Below are 19,105 nucleotides of genomic sequence, written 5' to 3'. Positions count from 1 at the left end.
ATTCTAAAACCCCATTTTGTTCTGGATACTAACCAGATTACCCATATAAATGGGTAAGTGAGAGAGTAAGTAATGGAATAATTTCTTTTCAAAGATCATGTTTATTTCTATCAATCTACCCATGATCCAGTTTGCTGACTACATCATTATCCTGCAGAAAGGGATAGGGACTAACACCAAGGAATTCACGTTAACACTTAATAGTTTTTTTTCATTTTTTTCATGTTGTTGTGGTAAGAAAAGGAAGCGGGCTACGAATGGAGAGGATACGGGTAGCCCTCTGCTATTAGCATTCTCTTCATTCTTAGCCCCCTTTTCAAAATTCTCTAATTGAAACCAATTGGAACCCAAGGATATGGTTGTAAAAAGTTCCTCAACTGATAGAAAAGAAAGAACCAGGCCTCTCTTTTGCTATTTGACTGTAAGCATTACATGATGAATTGATTCTGTTTGATTTTTCGGGCGCAGATTTTTTCTGATAAAAAACCTATCCAACACTTCGGAAAAAGAACCGATCAGGATCTCTATACATGATGCATTCTTTCAGTTGTGAGCATTTGTGAAAATTGATAAAAAGTAGAAAGACATCACAAATTTTAAGTAATTTGTATTTTTCCTAACATACTTACCTCGAACTACTTTCTTAGGAGAGCCTGGGGATCTCTTAATCACCGACCAAGAATTTTGCGTAGTTGCCCCTCTCTCCGCTGCCTCTCAAGGGCGTTCCAGGGCGAAGGGATACACGCCCAGGAGCGACCCAGGTCACACGGGTGACCACGCTTTCCAACCATTAAGCTTCTGGTCGTGGCGTAGTTAACATCTCGCCGCTCTCTCTCACTTTTCCCAACCGTTCACCTTGTATTCCCACGTGATTACTTTGTGTTCTCAACCCTTGTCCCACGTGTGCCCGTGTGTTCCTTTACCTTGTGTCTCACGTATTCCCGCTGTGTTCCTCACCTTTCCCTTGTGTCTGTGTGTCGTTTGTGTTCGCTTTTTCCATGGAACCTCAGCGTCGCTGTCCCGGGGCTCAAGCGGCTAAGTCTTGCGGAGCATGGCTCTCGGTGACCGGGGTCGACCCGCATTCCATGTGCTCCTCGTGTCGGGGGAAAAGGTGTTCCCCGGAGTCTAAGTGCCCGGAGTGCGAGTCTTGGCCGGAGATCCAATGGGCTCTTTTCGCCAAGAAAAAGAAGAAGGCTTCTAAGAAGTCGCTTAAGAAGTCAAGCCTTTCGTTGCCGGTGACTTTGCCCTCGGTCCTGTCGGAGAGCGGTTCTCCTTCCCCTTCCCCTTCCCTGGGTAGGGGACTAGGTAAGTCCGTTTCGGGGAAGCGGCCCATTGCCACTCCCCATGAGTCTAATGTGGGGGATTCTGTGTTGAAGGGGTCTATGCAGACAAGTGAGGGGTCTGCTAAAGTGGATGGAGTGTGTGCTTTAGACGAAGGCCTGGTGCCCGCAGGACCCGTCATAAGTGTGGATCCGGGGTGGGGGGGGGGGCCCAATTCAGCGCCCATCCCCACGCCTGTAACGTGTTTTTCAGGTGCAACATCTTCCGGTGGTGGCCAGGACATTGGTAAGCAGCCCACGGGTGTTTCGGACCCTGACTCCATCGTTTGGAGGGCCCCGAGGACGACCTTCAGATCGCCCTTGAGAGTGGAGGAGGACAGCGAAGGATGGTTCGACGGTCGTCCCATAACCCATCCACTCTCGGCACCATCAGCCACGCTTCCGCCGGACTTCATGGATCCGGTAACCCCGAATTCCAAACCCAGGACCCCCAGGAGGCTCGTGGTAGAGTCGGAAGTTTCAGTCTCCTCGTACTCCGATGAAGACTCCTCCTACGACTCCTATTCGTCGGATGGTTACAGCGATCAAGACTCTAGAAGGAGGAGGAGACGATCTAGGAGGAGGAGATTCATAGGTCAAATAGCCTGTAAAAGCATATCACAATGACTCTTGGAGATAACCAAATTCTAACGTGGCCATCAACTTACCACTTTTAAATATGTAGCCTATGTAAGAGGATATCTTACTTTCAATCAGTAAAGCTAACTCTTACAGAGAGCCTTCCTTAACCCTTTAGCTGTGCTATTTATATTAGTCAGACTTTATCAGGTGTTGATTTACATTTCACAGATCCAATCATTTGCTGGGGAGGCCCGTGATATTAATCAAGTAGTAAAATTGTTTCTTTGTGGGTCTTCTTGCTGCATTAATCATTATGCTTCTTACCCTGTAAGCCTTGGCACATCACCCTTCCACAGTCTCTGTCTCTCTGCAACCACCACAGTTTAAGAATAAAGTGTATGTCATCTATTTACTTCATGTGCTAAACTCTTTACATGGCCCATTAGAGAACTTCATCCTTAAAAACACACCACTAAACAGTAGATGAATGCAATGACTTTAGAATAAAAATGGTGAGGGATAATGTAAAAACATAGAATGGAAAATGCCTAGTTCACGTTGACTGAGGGCCAGCAGTGCTAAACAGACGACATAGAGGTGAAGAGCAAGGTAATGATCAAGAGGAAGAATGCCTTTTTCATGTAGATTGAGGACCAATACTGCTAACCATGTAGCCCCAGTGAAGGACTAAGAAATGATTAAAGAGGAGAACGCCTGGTTCATAGTGACTGAGGCTCAGCAATGCTAAGCACATAATGGCGAGGGAGAAGGCAATGATTAAGATGGTTGCATGCCATGCACCTCTGGGAGTAGGCAACATTTCTCTTCCAACGTTTCAAGTCTTAGGAACATACAGTAGTTCAAGCACAAATGTCCACCAGTAATTCCTTTATATTGCAACCCCTTTTGAATGTCTTTTTTAATGTTCATTACTGTAACAAACCTAAAATTGCCAGAGACCTGACAAAGGAATATTTGCCAAAGAAAGAAAAGTAAATCTTTCAACTTTGGCAAATCATTTTTTATCAACTCACCACCATTTTGAAGTCTGCAAATGGACAGTGAGTTGACCGCTCTGAAACAGCAGTTTTTTGGTAGGAGCAGTGCGTAACGCATACTGTAATCCTATTGTTGGGTGAAGGGAACCATAATTCATAAATTCATTTGAAGCGAGGGTATCGCTGTTACCTAAGCCCCACAAATAGTTAGGCCCAATGGCAGAGAGAAAATTTTTTTACAAAAACAACAATAACCTACTTCCTATAAATCTCAATGTTTTTAAATACTTCGTCTATTAAGGAATTGATTAGAGCTTCAAAACATTCATAAATCACTTAGGGTAAATGAATGTGAGGTATCAACACTAACAAACTCAAGCCTAAAGCAACTACTGAGTATGTAGGTTCATTAATGACGAGGCCTTGAAGATAATTGGGAAAAAAAAAAAAGCCAAGTTTAGCCAAGATAAAATCCACAAAACCAAGTTAAGAATCTCTCTTCTGGAATTAGTGTGTGTTTACTCCTTTAATTTTCATTTCCAGACGGGAGTGGGCCTGCTTCAATATCTTCCAGTTAAAGACTCATTATTTCCCTTCTTCCTCTTCTCTTAGTTTATCCAGTTGAGTTGTGGGTATCAACTAAACTGGTTTTTTGGGGGGGCCGTCTATCTTAAGTAGAAAAAAATACAGCTAAAGCATGAATTGCTATTTTCATTATAAAACTTTAAAGACTTACATGCTGGGAAAATAGCCGAGAATAAAATTTCTAATAAGTAGTCAAATACCCATACCTTTAGAGAGAGAGAGAGGAGAGAGAGAGAGAGAGAGAGAGAGAGAGAGAGAGAGAGAGAGAGAGAGAGAGAGAGAGAGAGAGAGAGAGAGAGAGAGAGAGAGAGAGAGAATTATTACACAGTGACATGCATATATAGTAATCAATCAAAATCTTACTCGGCATAAATTGGCTAACCTGAAGAACAAAAAAGACTCATGATTGAAAAAGAATTATAAGAGCGGTCCTTTAGATAATACTGAACTCCTTTTCAAAATTGAAATTAATGAGAAATATGATGATTAGAATTGAACTTTGACCATGTTCACTGTGTAAATTACACAGAAAAATAAACAAACTTAAGTACAGCAGGAGGCACCAAGGCTTGATGAAGAAACTAGCCCCATCAAAAAGAAATCATTAGAAAAGCCAAATATTGCATGGGAGAATAGTACTGTACCAACCAATTAAAAAATGGATTTCTGACATATATAACAACTGTAACAAATGTTTATATTAACAGCTGAAAAATGTTATTTAAAAAACCCCACTTAAAGAAAAAATAAAAACACCTGCACATCAATTGGGACCCATCAAGACCTTCAAAGACTGCAAAGAGTATATTTACATTTTCTTGCATTTATTAGACAACCTAAAACAACAACTATTAATTCCTGCCCTGGCTAGGCATCTGCCGTATAGGAGAACAAGACCACTGGCAACTATCAACCTGAGATGGAAACCTGTTTACTTAATGGTGCCAAAAACCTGAATGCTTACTTAGTTATGCTCACAGTGTTTCTTAATTCCTTCCCCACATCTTATGAAAGATTAGTAGGAGATACAGTATCTTTGGGGTTAATATCAAAGTCACAAATTTTGATGTACCTCTTTCAAGCTTTTTCTCTTTTAATCATAATGTTGAATTACAAAGGTACTAATTGAGATCTTTATCCGGTTAAAAGTATATGTAACATAATCCAGTTTGTGATATCCACTTGATATTATTTTTTTAAAAGTTTAAGCTCAAATTTCGGAAGTTCTGCATTAATAGCGTTAAAATGTCCCTTATCAATAAAATAAATGTAAAAACCTCCTGTGTAACTGTGATGAATAATTAATGTACACAACTAAATCTTTATCTACAAAATATTACCTTCCATATAGAATGAGTCACCACGTAAAAACAATTAGAAAGATCATTAAAAGTCCTTTCACACACAAAACGACGACGACCTAGTGAGAGAGAGAGAGAAAAAAAAGATTCCTATGATAGTAGTGCTTCTGCAACATTTGAAAAATCAAACCAACCAAAACTTATTACCACATAGCAATTAAATTTGAAAATAACTACAGCTTTCTATAAAAAGAAATTCTATTCTGCTACCATCCATACATATCCAAAACAAGTAGGCCTACAACTGATCTATATTGTTTAACAACAAAATTACAAAAATGCAAAAATATCAGTACAGTATACAGTAGGTCTAAAAATTTAAAACATACTGTGTATCTAACCTAAGAATACATGAAAGTATATGTCAAAATAGAAGGACGTGGCTAGAGACAACGATGAAGTAACATTAGCAAAACCAAGGAAATGGTACACAAGAGCCAAACCTCAAGTACAGTAAAGTACAATAATGGAAGAATGTATACAAACAAGGCCTTTTTGCAGGTGACATACAAAAAAAAAAACCAGTTAGGTTATACATGGTTGGAATTATATATTGTCTTAAAAGACCACTAACATTTCTGAATGATAGTACTGTATGTAAAGCAGAATAAATATAAGTCTTTGAATAAGAGAGAAATAATGGACATACATGACAATATAATAAATTCTTTAAGAACTTTGTCAAAAAATTAAAAAAGTTGACATAGATAAGAGGACAAAGGAAAATATGGCTTATTCAAGAAGTCTAGGAAAATCATAAACAGAAAATATCAAACTCAAAAGAAAAAGGTCACATAAATAATCTAGACTAACTTTGGCGAATAATAGTAAAAATGAAAATTATCTAGATATATTCCATTTAGTGGATATTATCATCATCATCATCTCTTCTTACGCTTATTGACGCAAAGGGCCTAAACCATCTTAAGGGCTATTTGCTTCAGCAGGTGGCGTTGTTACACACTGCAAAGCAGATTTCTACTTCCATGGCCACCAGCCTGCTGTCTATAACAACAAACACCTTTTCAGCAACCAACACTTTCCCATTACTTACAAAATCTAGACCAGAGAAACATGGCACGGCACGTATATTGAAGTGATAGGAATCATTCCATTGCAGACAGCATAGGTAAACATTTTCATTACAACCCTTTACAGTATTCCATTCCATTCATTTCAGAACATTAAAAAAGTAATAAACCTAACAGTGTTATACTTACATGTATTCATTATAAACCTCTCTTTTTGGCAGAGAAACTTCACTGTTCATTTCCAGATGTGTACGAATCCATGTTATAGTGAGTTGAATCTCGCATCGGCTACCAAGAGGATTTAGGGGTCTGAAAGAATATAACAAAATTTTCAATATATATTTGAGTTATTGAATTTTTAAACTATCTCTTTCATTCCAAAACCATGAGAACACATTACTTTTTTTTTAAATGACTTCAATACTTAACCAACACTCAGAGTTGCAAGCTTTGTAAACTCTGCTTTGGTCTACCATTTAAAAATTAGGTGATTGGTAATAGACCTGAATGACTAGCTCTCCTATACAGTATCTCGATACTACTACTACTACAATGTAAGGCCACCAATAGCTGCCATGTTGGAACAACTTGCTATCTCAATGTCGCCATTACATGTGGGGAAGAGGGCAAGCATGAATTAATATTGGGCAAATACTGAAATTAAAAAAGGTATTTTTAAAGATTCAGTTTATTTCAATAAGTCTTACTCAACATTCATTTGGCTTTTTTCCATACTGATTGAAAGGTTGGTAGTGGTAAACAATTACAGATAGTATAGAAATCTACCCTGAAATAAAGTAAATAATAATAAAATAAATAAATAAATAAAGTAAATAATAAAATAATAAAATGCTTATATGGCATTCAACCATCAAACAGCTAATCCCGTGGAAACCTGATGTTGACAGAGACAGACTACTCTTAACGTCTCCTTAACGCTATTAAAATGAGAAAAAGACTATAAAAGCCGAAGAATCCTCATAACATCCTTACATCTAGAAGGGTCTCTGAAGATAGCATACTAAATAAATAACGTCTCCTTAACGCTATTAAAATGAGAAAAGACTATAAAAGCCGAGGACTCCTCATAATATCCTTACACCTAGAAGGGTCTCTGAAGATAGCATACTAAACAAAGCAGACTCGTGGGCTCAAAGTGGGGACCCGACAGAATATTTTAGACTACTGTACTGTATATCAAAATACCAGGACATAGAATCTGACTTAGGTGAATCCTCCAAGCGGAAGGCTAAGATGACATCATTCATTAACTGTTGGATAGATCTAAATGTGTTGATATACTGTACTGTAGTACCAAAGCCAACGCAGATGTTACAATCAAAGAACCTTTGGAGTATCTAAGGACAGAAATTCTAAAAGGGATATGTATTTTTCCTTATCATACAAACCTGAATCTTTTGAAATAGGAAATGTTTTCACTAGAGCCAGAACAGCCATTCAATTCATTGGCAACATAGTTAACGGCAGGTGGTGAGCATATAAGAGTAATATGTCAAAGACTCTTCCCTTTTGACCTTCAACTAGGGACTGAAAGGGATGGTTGAGGGTGAAGTTTAACTTTTAAAGGACTCAAGGTTTATATAGCTATAAAAATTACAAATTACAGTACTTTCAAAATGTTACTTATTCCTAAACGTATACAAATCTTTAATCCTTTAAAATGATTGGAAGGAGGAAGTCCACCTAGAACTGAACTGGTTGGTTCTTTTTTTTTCTCCTGGAATATCCATCTCCCTGGTCCTATAAGGAAGCGAGAGAGAGATTCCAGCAATCTCCTATCTGCCAATCAAAGGAATGAGAGAGCTGATAGGGACTGGCTTTTACTGGGTATGCAGCTGGTACTCAATGAAGGAATCCTATCCCAGATGGGAGATGCAGTCAAAATAGTTTTTTCCCAAAGGGGAGATGCAGTCTGGAATTAAAGTGTATGATGACCAATGGATTTGGTATTCATTCCAACATCCTCCCCCTCTTTCATGGAAGATGGGGGAGAGCTGTTCTTACCGATCTAGTTTTAACAATAGTGTGTAACTATACAACTGCTTACTCCACAAGTGAGGAAAGAAAAAAAAGAAGATGCATAAGAGCTAGACATTCTACTTTTCATCCAGGCACATATTTATACAATACCATATGCATGATACTCTCTGTCACGTGTGGAAGTTAAACTGGCTACACAACTACTTCAGCAGTCATCACAAGGCCAAGAACAAATGAATTGTGGGTATACTCCCGTAAATATAGGGCAATAAAGATTGATTGAAGCTTCTAAACCCTGGCTTTCATTACTTTACCGACTGCAAGATTCCTTCAGAATACCATGGAGGGACCAATACAGATAATTGTGACTCCTCAACTGAGCTGGCACCTTGTCTCCCTCAAGGGTTGACGCTTCCCACATGCATAGAGAATTCCCATGAGGAACAGAGGTCTATGCCATTCACTTAAAAGACTGTGTTCAAGGTTGAGCAGTAATCTTCTTCAGCCGCAACTGAAAAGAGCCTCTCTGATGCAGACAGAGACAGCTTCCTCTTACATTCTTGGAATACTTTCAGAGTTAGAAAGACTGCTTGCATTTCCAACATGTTTCTATGCAGACACAAGCAGCTGCCAAGGTGTGTGCCCTACCCCTTCTTTGATGCATCAGAACATCAGCATGTCTAGAAGTGGGGAGTCAAGTGAGACTCCGTTTGGTTGGTTTCCTTCATTCAGCCACCAGGCAAGATTGTCTTGTACCTACCGTCCCACTGGGACAGTATATCTTAGAGATTCACTGGAAGGTGACCAGTGATTTTTCAAACACCACTGAGGGACTTTCTGGTGGAGGTGTCCATGAGGAACGAGCTTCTACAATGATGAAAAGTGGCCGAGAAGTCTGCTAATGCTGAACTGAAAGTGATGACTAGGACAGAAACAGTTGGACTACCTTTCTAAGCTTGGGGATGCAATCTTTTGTTGGAGAGAATCTTGATGCTGCCATCTCTATCAGCATGCTCAGATATTTCAACCTCTGCTTGGGTGTGAGATTTGACTTCTCTCAATTTATCACCATCCCCAGATCGTGACAAAAGGAGAAAAGACTATCTCAATCCTATAGCAACTACCTCTCTGAGGAGGTTAGGATTAACCAATCATCAAGTTATATCAATAGATGTATCCCTTGCAAGTGGCCTCAAACTATCACCAGTGTGAACACTTGAGTGAATACCTTGAGGAAAAAGCAGAGGTACTTTTTAAGAAGATTGATGAATATGTTCTTGGAAGTATGCATCTTTCAGATCCATTGAAAGTATGTATTTTACTTCTCTGGTGGAATCAGTATAGACAGTACAATTTTCATACAGAACTTTGTTCCTTGATCAAACAGTATAAGGGGAGAGAGGTTGATGACAGGGTTCCAGCACGCAGTCCACTGTATGAGCCTACAGATGTTTCAAAAAACTTTGAGAGCATTCTTCTCCTTCATTTTCACCTGTGTCAACAATGCTAGGGTTTTTATCATGGAGGACAGTTCATGAATGCTATTGATCTGAGAGATATGTGGGGGGAGCAGTTCAGAAAATTTAACAAGCACCAGTCCCAAAACAATACTCAATACCCAAGGCTTGACTCCGAGTCTTTGCTAAGCTAGCTAATGGCATGACAGACATCACCACACTCATGGCAGAAGAGGAGGTGGAACGCCAACATCAGCAGCCCCCTTTACCTCCATTTTTGAACTGGACATGTTAGAGGCCTTACAAGAATTGTGGTTCCACAGGCTCCCTCCGAGAGGAAGAGATCATAGGTTGACGTGATCGAGGTCATGAGAAAGTCAAAGTAACTTTCTTCCTACCTGATCTCACAGTCATGGTTGCCCCCAAAGGTTTGTACGCAGATATCTTCAAAGAGCCAGAGCCCTTGAAGGAGACTGTGCAAAGCATCAGGGAGTCTAGCAAAGCAGGCCTCCACTTCTCCACAGCCTCCTACAATGACTCCTCAGAAAGTGTGATGTGGATTCCCGCACTGATGAATTCCTCAGCGTCAAAACTACCTCTAGACCAGCTTGTTTTCAGAATTGGGAGATCAGGGCATACCTCAATTTCCAAAATTCAGTTGGTCCATTGGTTTGCTCACTGATGTAACAGAAAGGTCACTGCCTTTTCATAAAACAGCACATGTTGCTATACTTCTCCAAAGAGTCAGTTGTTGATATCCCCATTATTGTTGCAAGTACATCACTGCACCTGAACACTGGTCGAGCCACAGGACTGCTCAGAGAAAGGCCATTATATATGACTAACTGGCTGCTAACTCAGAAGTCGAGAAGGATGTGCCTTCTGACCTTCCAACAGGTAAAGTGAAGTCCAATGTTCATTTAGTCCATGTTTATTCACTTATTCTATTAAATAGAACTTTGTATACTATTTGGTATGATTTATGTACAGTAACAGCCAGCCCTGCATCATTAATTGGTTTCAAAAGACCCAAAGTCAGTCAGCTTTTTTCCTTATAAAGTGAATAAGTTCCTTTTACACATACTGTACAGTAATGAACACAAAAAACCACTTATATCCTGCTATCATATTATAAAAGCCAGATACAGTATCTCCATGTGAAGTATAGTAATACACAGTACACCACTTAATCATAATTTTACGATGTAGAAACCAGCATAAGGTTGGGTAAAACAACCTAACACGGATTACACTCAGGCACACTATTCTATCTTCTTTCTCTTCCTCTTCTTTTTTATTTTTATTTTTATTTTTATAGTTTACATATGAAACATCTATTCTAATGTTCTTAAGAAATTTTATATTGTTATTTATTACTTCTTATAGCCTATATAGTTTATTTCCTTATTTCCTTTCTTCACTGGGCTCTCAGGCTTATAGCATCCTGCTTTTCCTACTAGGGTTGCAGCGTAGCAAGTAATAATAATAATAATATTTAACCATCTGATGATCGTGGCAGTGACAAAATTACTGTTGGGCTCATGACTTGCAAACTTTTTTACAGTGAGCAATGACATGTGTCAACATTCTTCCTTGACATTTCGTAACATAATAAAGGAACAAAAATAGAAAATGAAACTGCATTAGAAAGCTGAATACATTTTCCATGAAACATTTATAGTTACAAGAACGGACAATGCTGAAGTTGTCATATCAGATCTTCATGAGGGTTGAGACATCAATGACCTCTGATGTCAGTCAGGATGGTAGAAAACTCCAAATCAATCAATCAGTCAATTAATCAAGAGGATTGATACTTAAGAATGTGACACAGTCACAACCAGCGTAAAGTGGATTATTTCTGTACTATACAATACTATCTTAATAGAGTAAATTTTGTATGAAAATGGTTCATAATATGAGCATCCTTAGGTGGGGAAATAATTGCTTACTGTAATACTTCCATTCATTCTTACGGCGACAATTGATTCGGCGTTCGAACACGGTTTTGGGAGGAATCATACTACCTCCAAGAGTAGGAGATAAATGACAAGAAAAAAAATCCGCTAACAAACATAATAGAAACAATACGTCAATTTACCACCTGACGAAGCGAGACTTTTTATTCAAGCCTGGTGGCTACCAGTGCTACATAAGTACCAATATTGAGAGATGGAGGCTAGTCATACAAATCCATTACTCATCCTCAAATTGTTTAGTTTATTAACTAAAGATGTATTTTCAAAGGTTATAAGATTATGAATGTTAGGCAAGACTTATTAAAATATAAATTTTCTAACTACATTTTTCAACAGCTAGTCTAGAATTCATACTGTATTGCATTTCCTTAAGGCTAGAAACCCAACTTCAAAAATAAATTACACCTCCACAGAAATCTTTATACTTACTAATAAAAACTTAGTTAATAACACCAACAAAATTCAATGATCAGAGAATCACCAAAAGCAAATCATTAAAGCTCCAATTATCCTTTATGACCTAGCTCGATAATTACATAGATTTTGAGTATGTTATTAGACAAAAGGGTGGATCTATGAATGATATTTAAGGGTATTCAACTAACATCAAGAGGGCTTTAAAAGAAAATATATCTATTATCCACTTTATTATTGATATTAATACCTACCAATCTATAATAATTTGAATACAGACTACTACTATGAATGTATATACAGCAAATTGTGATCTTTATCTGTCATGTATGAATGGTGGGCTATATATACCGGTAGTTTTTTTATATATACTACCAGACAAACCAATAAAATTATGGATTGCAAATGTATACTGTATATTCCTCTTACTGAATCATTTAAGTAAAAATAAATCAAATCACAATATCTATGATTTCTGGCAATCTAGAAAAACAAGAACCTCACTTGTTTCCCCGAGATTGGGAAAAGTTTCCAAAACTTTAAACTCCTTTTCAATAAGTTTACAAAGGATAAAAGGAATGCCTACAAAGCGTTTCTTTTTAGATATGAAATTCTAGAGAAAAAGTATTCATTCATTGTGATCTTGGAGAGAATTATTCCTCAATAAACAAGTATTCAAAGAGTATTGCTAAAGCACTACACGTTTTCCTATCGATTGGAAACAATTCCTCTCAACGTACAACTGATGAACTTTTGAAAACGACAATATTATAATTCTTGCAAAAAAAGAAATTTTGAAGAAGACAATATTATAATTCTTGCAAAAATTAACTTTTGAAGAAGACAATATTATAATTCTTGCAAAAATGAACTTTTAAAGAAGACACTATTATAATTCTTGCAAAAAAATGTAACTTGCAATTTCTTCCCCAAGATGTACTTGTGGAAGGTGAATGTCACTGCCCATGAAAGGACCTATTACAGGAGGAGTGCCAGCAGTGCACTGTAGATCTCGGCAGCATCCTTTGGCCCATAGCTGCATTTACTTTCTAGATTTGGCCTTTACCTCCATTCCCGATTACTTCCTTCAGTCTTGCCGCCTCTTTTAATTTAAATTTCACAGTACAACTGTGGTGGGGAGTGTTTCCCCAGTTGCACCTAAGCGTTGAATGGCCTTACGACCTAAATTCAATACATCCATCTATCTGAAAGGGGTTCATTAATGAAGTAACCTTGTCATGTATGAACTATCATTTTCAAATGCTATGGCCAAAGATAATAGTACACAAAAAGAGTCTTAGGTAATCGGAATCATAATTTCAGTTTGGCAGGGCCCTTACATCAAAACACTTGTGACCAATATACTGTCAACTAGGTAGGGGTTGTAATGATAAGTTACTATACTAACAACTTCCCTTTGTGCATTTTTTTGCATTACATGATGGTCTACCTTTTAACCAAATTTGGTGGCAAGAATCACAATGGTGTCTTCTTTAACAATTCATGAATTGGAAAGATTTTAAAAAGAGGAGTTAGTCCAGGTTCATTAGGGGATTATGTATAACACTACTTCATCAATACTCTTAAAAATACTTGTTGTTTTGGTAGCATAATGATAAAAGTGCAATCCATACCACAATTACTGTAATAGTTTCAAAGGAGAGGTACTTGCTCTTCCTCGAGAAGGAGTCAATTCAACTCTCTTTTATGACTGTTTACAGGACCTCCCTTATTTCCATAATATGCCCACTTTTTCCTTGGGCTTATATCACCCTGGATTTCCAACTAGGGTTGTAGCTTAGATAATAATAATAATAATAATAATAATAATAATAATAAATAATAATAATAAAATTAATAACAATAATAGCCCAAAATTGACATTGATTACAACCATAAAGGTTACCAAAGGTGGACCATTTCATAAAAATTCTCTCTTTCGAGGTGATGAAGCCATGCAATGTAAACCATAACCTGACCACTGTATTACATTATATACCTTAAAACTAGCATGCAGTAGAGGAAAATACACAGCACAAGTAACCAATAAAAAATCATTCTACATAACTAATATTTTTCCAAGTTTTAACAAAGGAAGTGAAACCTGTTATTTGTGAAAAGTTGAAGTTACAGAAAGCATACCACCTCTGAACCATAAACATTAATATTTTGAAATGGTTAACAGGATTCTAATATACTAGAAAAAAAAAGTTAAGGGAAAGTCTGTCACATGCAAGAACAATAAATAAACAGGATTTTTTGGTAATATTACGGTAGAGTCCCACCCAGCACCATTACCATAGGAGCTTGATGTTTTCCTTTTTTTCGCTAGCGAAGCGAGCGCACAGCGAAGCAAAAACCATTAGATTTCAATAATCTTTCCATTGAGTCTAGTGGTTTTTGCTGTGCCATGCGCTCGCTTTGCTTGCGAAAAAGGAAAACATCAAGCTCCTATGTACTGGCAAGCGGTAATGGAGCTCGGTGGGACTCTACCGTAATATTACCGATCCGGTGAATCAAATTGCAAAATTCTGGTGGAACTGCTCACTGAAATGGAAACTTGATTTATGGGTTTGCACAGGAAAAAAGATGAAGAGGCATTATGCAATCTTTACAAACACAACTTAAAACTAGAATACTTGACATTAGAATGCAGCTTACTGTTTAAGTGGATCTGTATCAGGAGGACGGCCAACAGGCAATTTGAGGTAGAGCATGAATTTTTCAATGTCTGACAGCTGGCTGACTTGCTGAAGCAAACTCTCTACCAGACATTTGCTGGCAACACTGAAAAGACAAAAAGTAACATGTTAGGAGGAAATTTTCTGTAAGACTTGCTGGCAAAAATGAAAAAACAAAACAAAAAGTAGAATGAATGAAGCCAGCTCTCAAACAGACACTTGCTAGCAACACTGAAAATACAAAAAGTAAAATGTTTGAAGCCAGCTCTTAACCAATCACTTGCTAGCAACACTGATAAATACCAAAGGTAATATGTTTGAAGCAAACTCTTAACCATACTTGCTAGCAACACTGAAAAATACCAAAAGTAATATGTCTGGAGTCAGCTCTTAACCAAACACTTGCTAGCAACACTGATAAATACCAAAGTTAATATGTTTGAAACCAACTCTTACCCACACTTGCTAGCAACACTTTAAAAGACAAAAAATAAAATGTTTGAAGGCAGCTCTTAGCCCGACACTTGCTAGCAACACTGAAAAATACCAAAAGTAAAATGTTTGAAGCCAACTCTTAACCTCACTTGCTAGCAACACTAAAAATACAAAAATTGAAATGTCTGAAGCTAGCTCTTAACCAAACACTTGCTAGCAGCACTGATAAATACCAAACGTAGTATGTTAGAATCTAATTCTTAACCACACTTGCTAGCACCACTGAAAATACAGAAAGTAAAATGTTTGAAGACAGCTCTTAACCAGACACTTGCTAGCAACACTGAAAATTACCAAAAGTAAAACATACTATAGTCAATTCTTTTTACCGAGGCAGATTTGCACCGACTCGCAGCAGTGCCCTTTTAGCTCGGAAATGTTTCCTGCTCGATGATTGGTTGGACAAGATAATTCTAACCAATCAGGTAGCAGGAAACTTTCTCCAAGCTAAAAGAGCACCGCTGCGAGTCGGTGCAAATGCGCCTCATTAAAAAAATTGAGTATACAAGGTTGTTTTCCTAGTCCTTTCACACTTGCCTTCAACAGGACCTACAAGATCTGTAAAATAATTTCAAGTAAAATAATTAGGTAATTAATATATAACAGATGAGATGGAAATGGAGATATCAGAAGTGGTAAAATCCAACAATAACCTTTTATAATTATTATAAAAGGGATATGGGAAAACAGAAATAGAACAGAGAAAACCGTAAAAAGCTCGAGTTATTGGGTCCTTTGACTAGCCAAACAGTACTACATTGGATCCCTCTTTCTGGTTACGGCTTATTTTTACTTTGCCTTCACTTATACCAAATAGTCTGGCATATTCTTGCGATATTCTCCTCTTTCCTAATACACCTTTAAACACCGAGATTACCAAACAATTCTTCGCTCAAGGGGTTACCTATTGCACTGTACTAGTAATTATCCACTGACTACTTTCCTCTAGGTAAGATGTGAAGAGACTCTTAGCTATGGTAGTAGCTCTTCTAGGAGAAAGATATATCAAAATCAAACCATTGTTCTCTAGTCTCTGGTAGTGCCATAGCCTTTGGATCATGGACTTGTTTTGTCATGGGGTAGAGTTCTTTTGCTTGAGGGTACACTTGGGCACATTATTTTATTTTCTTTCACTTTGTGGATTTTTTTCAAGTTTTTATAGCTTATATATAAAAGATCTATCTCAATGTTATTACTGTGCTTAAGGTATCTTATATTATTCATTACTTCTTATAAGACTATATATATATTAGCTAATTTCCTTTCCTCACTGTGCTATTTTCCCTGTTGGAGCCCTCGGGCTTATGGCATCCTGCTTTTAACAAGTAATAATAATAAAAATAATAATAATAATAATAATAATAATAATAATAATAATTCAAGATATCTATGTGACCACATGAAAAATCACTTTAATATAATAATAATAATAATAATAATAATATTAACAGTGACAACTATAATATTAATATGCAAGGTAATATAAAAACAAGTACAATGGTATAACCTATATACATATACATTATATTCGAAAAAAAAATATTAGTTAAAATTATTATAAAAGGGTGAACATAAAGATATGGACATTTGCAGATCGACCAACTTTTGTGTTTTAATACCAAGAAGACAATAAACTCATCTTAATTCCCTTGACTGTCTCAACTGTTATATCACATATAAAAAAACTAGTTTCACAAATTTAGTTCCCTTTGGCTTTTTTCTCATAATAATAATAATAATAATAATAATAATAATAATAATAATAATAATAATAATAATACTGTAACAACAACTAGCGGAACCCGTGTAAATTACACAAAATTATATTTTCAATACCAATTCTCTTGTTCCTAACCTATACATGTTTGAATAAAAATGTCCCGAGATTAATTCTATAATTTAGGTTATGGAAATTGATAGATCTCAATTTTTTGTCTAATATTTAAAAAAAAAGTCAGGTGGTAAAGACAAAATTGGGAAAACTATATAAGATGTGCTTTGGTTAAGTAATCAAAGTCTAATGTGAATCTGTAAGTGTATACCATGAAATTATTTAAGTTTTCTTTAAAGAGTGAATTTGTAAGAGTATACCATGAAATTATTTCCGTTTTCTTTAAAGCGTGAATTTGTAAGAGTATACCATGAAATTATTTCCGTTTTCTTTAAAGCATGACAAAATAAATAACACACGCTATCGTATTAATATATAGATAATAATAATAATAATAATAATAATAATAATACAAGGGTGTATCTGCAACCAAACATAGCCGTTGGTTCTTGCTGTATCATGAAGAGAAAGACTGAGTGATGATTTTGGCAGAGGTCCAAGGAGACACAACTACTACTACTACTGCTATTACTCCTCCTACCCTATAGATGTGGCGTCAAGGAGACGCATAATTCGTTTATTTCTGTGCCAATAAATAAGCCAATGCTTTATGTTTAATCATCATGCCGAAGCTGAGAAACGGCCAAGTTAAAATTTCAATCAAAGAAGTTTTTGAGAAATTCAAGTTTGTTAATATTATATCATAGGTTTCTAATGGGTAAGAAGTTATAGAATAATAAATTAAATGCAAGGGAGTAAAATGCTCAGTAAACAAGAGGACACAAAATTACATCAAAGTTTGACTTTTATAAGGTGAGAACAATACTGTACTAATATATTTGTATATATGTATGTATGTATATATATATATATATATATGAGAACAATACTGTATTTATATATATATATATATAATATATATATATATATATATATATAATATATATATATATCATACATATATATATATATATATATATATATCTTCCTAAGACTAGAGACGCAAAGGGCCTCGATTAGATTTCGCCAGATTAAGTATTGAATTAAAAGCTTTTGAGAGAGAGAGAGAGAGAGAGAGAGAGAGAGAGAGAGAGAATTATATAAATTTATCTAAAAATAATAACTGATACTAATTCGACTGGGGACACTGACATTCCCGTTTACAATGGCAAAAGCAATACCAAGATGACATCACCGAATAACGCACCATTTAAGCTAAATAAATCAACTTTTAACATATGACACGGAAATGCAAAAACAGACGAACAAAAAATATGTAGGAAAGAAACAAAGAAGAACTGGTGTGAATTTAGTGGAGTTCCCGCAAGTCATTGCCAAACACGTTTCTAGCTGGCTAGTGATCAGCGAATATAAAGACCACTCTAGAAGAACTATCATCTTCATAAAGCTAAGGAATTAGATATACTTAAATCTCCAAAATCTCTCACTTCCGCGAATTGAACATACATGCAGTTTCTCGATTTTAAGGAGTAAAAAAAATTAAGCCCGATGAGTTGGCAACACACCACTGCATGATGAAAGTCGTTACGTCACAGTTAAACACTTGATGGTTCCACCCATTGCACAGAAACGATTAAAGTTTTGGCCTCATTCAAGTTAATGGTTAACATTAAATTCCACACATAAAATGATACATTTATGATAAGCTATAAAACCTTGGTTATGAAAATAACAGTCGAATAATGCTGATATAATTTAAAATATAGATAACCAAGACGCATCAACATTTGGCAACACCCCACAAACTGGTTTTCTTGGATACGCCACGTTGCTAAATCGTCTATTTATTAAACATTTTCCAACTTAGTTATAATGATGTATAACTAGCCTGAATCTTATAGACATAATAAAGTTTATTCCATTAACTGAAAGTTTAGGGTAAATAGATAAAATAGTAAAAAAAACTGGGCCGAAGTTACGAGTTCAATCTGGCACAGATGCAAGGCGGGTGTGTGCGGTCCCTTCTATATATTGTAATTTCCTAGAACACCTCACACTTCCCCCGGACAAGGGCCCAGGGAGAAAATACTTTGTAATATTTTCTCTTGATGGCGACAGAACAAGGCGAAGATACGATAAATAACATCTCCGTCAAACCCGATTGTCAAAACAAGTAAAAGCTGTGATGTAATGTCGCAACCTTTAATTTCTTCAACTGTACCAAAACGATTAAACAAAGGGGGATTGAGAAAGCAAATTATCACTTGATAAACGACGATAAAGTAGGTAATTCCGTAATTGAACAATAACAAAATTACCAATAAGAGCAATTACATAAGTATAGCCTATAACTGCATAATGTATATACAGTACATGGCTAAACAAATGAGATTATATAGGTCATAATTTA

At 36.4% G+C, this 19,105-nt stretch overlaps 1 protein-coding gene across 2 annotated transcripts in view; it reads right to left on the bottom strand.

The window, feature by feature from the left end:
* LOC137631020 (uncharacterized) overlaps positions 1-19,105 on the bottom strand; it is a 326,574-nt gene that overhangs the window by 29,442 nt on the left and 278,027 nt on the right. For both annotated transcript variants that reach the window (XM_068362569.1, XM_068362570.1), the window contains exons 2-3: positions 14,389-14,514; positions 6,066-6,185 (exon numbers count right to left, since the gene is read on the bottom strand). In XM_068362569.1, the coding sequence (XP_068218670.1) occupies positions 6,066-6,185; positions 14,389-14,514 (246 nt within the window). The remainder of the gene's footprint in view (positions 1-6,065; positions 6,186-14,388; positions 14,515-19,105) is intronic.

Source organism: Palaemon carinicauda, chromosome 39 (genome assembly GCF_036898095.1).
Source record: "Palaemon carinicauda isolate YSFRI2023 chromosome 39, ASM3689809v2, whole genome shotgun sequence".
NCBI lineage: Eukaryota > Metazoa > Arthropoda > Malacostraca > Decapoda > Palaemonidae > Palaemon > Palaemon carinicauda.
The sequence above is the reverse complement of the archived record's forward strand: the minus strand, read 5'-3'. Positions and strand labels throughout refer to the sequence as shown.